This window comes from Heloderma suspectum, chromosome 1 (genome assembly GCF_057233095.1).
Source record: "Heloderma suspectum isolate Gila_16-S chromosome 1, 16-S_ref, whole genome shotgun sequence".
In the NCBI taxonomy this organism is placed as follows: Eukaryota; Metazoa; Chordata; class Lepidosauria; order Squamata; family Helodermatidae; genus Heloderma; species Heloderma suspectum.
In genome coordinates this window covers 439,542,501-439,545,889 of record NC_139458.1, presented here as the reverse complement: position 1 = coordinate 439,545,889, position 3,389 = coordinate 439,542,501, and the positions used below count along the sequence as shown (strand labels likewise).

At 54.6% G+C, this 3,389-nt stretch overlaps 1 protein-coding gene across 1 annotated transcript in view; it reads right to left on the bottom strand.

The window, feature by feature from the left end:
• Window positions 1-2,521: 2,521 nt before the first annotated feature.
• The window catches only part of ADGRF3 (adhesion G protein-coupled receptor F3), a 3,039-nt gene continuing 2,171 nt past the window's right edge, over window positions 2,522-3,389 (bottom strand). The window contains exons 2-3 of the mRNA XM_084825282.1: window positions 3,070-3,389; window positions 2,522-2,911 (exon numbers count right to left, since the gene is read on the bottom strand). The exon at window positions 3,070-3,389 is cut by the window's right edge and continues 208 nt beyond it. Coding sequence (XP_084681408.1) covers window positions 2,522-2,911; window positions 3,070-3,389 — 710 coding nt within the window. The remainder of the gene's footprint in view (window positions 2,912-3,069) is intronic.

The following is a 3,389-nucleotide window of genomic DNA, read 5'->3' as shown; positions in this document are numbered from 1 at the left end:
CGTAGCGGTGTGTTCTCTTCAGCTGTTTTCACAGTTCTCCTTGGCACAGCAGGCCCTCACCTTCCCACTGCACATGTCACGATGGGACCTCAGTCCATGTCTAGGATGGGGAAGAACCACGGGCCAGTTCACACAGAGCGGTAGCATAGCGTGAGTTAATTAGCCCACAAGTAACCTGTAGCATGCGTGGGTTAAACAACCCAGAGTTAACCTAAGAACTAATCCTACGTTAACGTTGGGTTGTAACCCACGAATAACCAGCAGTGTCCAGGTTTGCGCATCACAGATCAACCTACAGTCAGCCCAGTTGGAGGCTGCGTATTCCAACCGGCACACAACCTGGCAAAGCATGGGCTTTTAATTAACCCACTTTTTTAAAAAAAACAACCATGATTAGAAACCCACAATTTGCCATAGGTACATACAAACGGGGTAATTTTCTGTCTGCATTTCCACGCTCCATGCCACAAGGGAATCTACTGTACCCCACTCTGCTCATTTACACCAATTCCATTATACAGAATCATACTTCAGTTTTTATAAACTCTTGCAGTGACATACATTCAAAGCATTTGCTGCTTTTGAAGTTTTACTTCTTGACACTTCCTTACCTTCTTCTATTGGTATAGTGGCAAGCCAGCCCTGGATCAACCATCCTGATAAGCTCAAATTTAAAGGCAGAACCAGCTTTTCACACTTTATAAAATAGAGCTCCTGGTTTTCAAACACGCCAAGATGATTTGATTTGTGGGGAGTGTGACAGAGGAAAAATACAGCTGCCATGCTCAGTTGAAGCTTAGAGCTGTTTTCTTCTGAGGAACACCTCATGAATGGCTTCCTTCTTCCACCTGCCTGCTTCCCCTGCAGCACCAAGCCCTGTCCTCTCTAACGTTCCACTGAACGCCCACAGGCAGCCAACGTGCACCTCACAGAATGGAAGCTGGGTTTGTGGGAGTGGAACTGGGCAGAGGAGAGCCCTGCTCAGGTACTCCACCCAGTGCCTTAGCATGGGTTCCTCCACTGTCGTTGCGCAACCAACTTGGGGCCCCTAGCAAGGCCTGCTCTCCAGGCTTAGTAGATGTTCAGAGACAAGCAAAAGCACCTTGCTGTCCGCAAGCAAAGGCTGAGCCGATAATTCCGACAGATCTGGGCAATTCTGCCACCCTGTGCTCTGGCTTGCAATCTGGTCCCTGCATGTTTGCTCCGCTTAGGAGCACAGCTCCTGTGCTGGCGGTGTGTTTTCTTTCCACCCCCACTTCCCCTCTGTGGGAGATAGAGGCTTTGCTCCATTGGGGTAAAAGGGGATCTGACACCCACTTTCCCCTGCCTGCATAGGTTTGGGAGTGAGCTTGGCTAACAAGATGTGGGGCAGGGCATGGATTGCGAGTATAAAAGCTGGGCCTTTGAACTAGCCCCTAGTCATGGGGGCAGGCAAGAGGGTCGGCTGAATAGGGATTTGACGCCCACCTGCAGGCAGTCATGGAGTAGGCCACAAGGGCAGGGATGCCCCTTCGGTGGTGCGTGGTGGTCTTCTGAACTGCACGCGTGAGGTCCTGTAGCTACAGTCGGGGTTGGCCAGAGGGGAGCCTCCCCTCGCCTGCTTACCTGTGCAGGCGTCCAGCTGTTTAGTTACTCAGTTTGGAGTCCAAAGTTTCACTCTTGCTCTGTGAACACAAATGGAGATACAGCAATAATGATGGTTTTCCACCCTCCTGCCTCATGCCAGAATTCTGCTCCTGGGCAGTAGTTTGCCCTTGCTGGATCACAGGGGTGCTTCCAGGTGGAGAGCTCCTAGCGCTCCCAAACAGACTGCTCCCCGTGCAGTCATTCAGTGTTTTTTTCCTTATCGGATTTTCTGCAGTAAGAAGAAAGACGGACGAGGCAGTGGGAAAATGTGGGAGGGTCACAATGTGGGAGGGTCGCCTCTCTCTCTTGCTCTGTGCTTGGCAGAGGCCACCACAACCCCTGAGCCTCTCCTGGTCAGAAAAAAAGAGCACGGGGGGGGGGGATGCTTACCTTCTTGTCCATGAGGCAACCAAAGAGCAGAATGAAGAGCCCCTGGGAAGGAGAAGAGCTTTGCTCAGCTTAGGAACTCAGGATATCCAGCACGCTCTCAGCTGTGACTGCCCAGAAGAAGCACAAGGAATTCACAGAGCCCCTCGCAAGTCCACCTTGGTCCTGCCTCCCTCTCCACCCAAGTCCAGTCTCACCTATCCAGTATTGCCTTGATCAGGGGCTGGCTGCTGTTTGCACACAGGCACCGTTTGCAAAGTACAGCACATGAAAACAGGTAAGGAGCAACAGCACCACCTCTAATCATACTCTCAGAGGATCTCCGTCTGTCCGTGCCACAGCCGCAAGACCATGACATCAAGGCACCCGAAACTTGGCATGCGTGCCAAGGGGACCGAAGGGTGTGCAGGCGTGCACCTTAGGGCCCTTGTGTTTTAACACACATCAGTCAACTTTAATCCATTTAAGCGCATCCACGTGGCTGAAGCCTGCAGAGCATCTTCAGCCGCTAAGGGACAGGCTCCCCAAGCAGCACATGCCCTCTGAAGCCAGGGGAGCCGGGCAGGCTGGGGGCAGCACTGGGTGCTTCCCCCTCCCCGTGCTGTGGAGCAGCAACCTCCCAGGGAAATGGGGAGGACAGACCATAGGGCTCTTGGGGCACCCCACGGCAGGGGCCGTGCCTAGGGGTGCCGGCGGGCGTGGCATTGCTCAGCCGGGGCGGGCACAATGTGGCCGACGCCGAGAGTGGGGTCAGTTTGCTTGAGGGCTCCGCTGCGTCTGGTGAAGGGCCAGGCCAGCCTGCCTGCAGCCAGCCCGCTTGCCAGTGTGCACAGAACGGGCGGTGGAGGAAGGGTGCCAGGTTGTTCAGCCACAGCCTGAACAGGCGTAACTCCCGTTCCTGCCACACGCGCGCACATGCAGACAGGTGGCCGCATCATTCTGCTCCACTTTATATGCACCCGGAATGAACTGAGAATGGAAAACGCGTAATGGGTAAATGCAGAGGCATCTGTCGTCATGGTGATGACGCCCAGCCCCCAGGTCAAGCCAAAGTACCGCAGTGAGGATGAGCAGGGCCTTGATGATGCCACGCAGGGCCTTCTTTTCCTCCCCTGGGGGCCCCTCTGATGCCGAAGGCCTCTTGAGCTTTAGCAGCACCACAAAGAGAATCAGGAGGTTGACGGTCACAATGGCCAGGACAGGCACACAGAAGGCGTAGATGGCTCTGCTGTGAGTGCTCAGCCAGCAGGACTCTTGGATGTAGCCCCGCTCAGGGAAGAAGGTGGCTACCGTAGCCACCGCGATGGCCAAGGGGCATCCGTAGCCCGCGGTGACCACGACTGGTGTGACGGCGCTCACGGTCAGTTGGTGGAAGA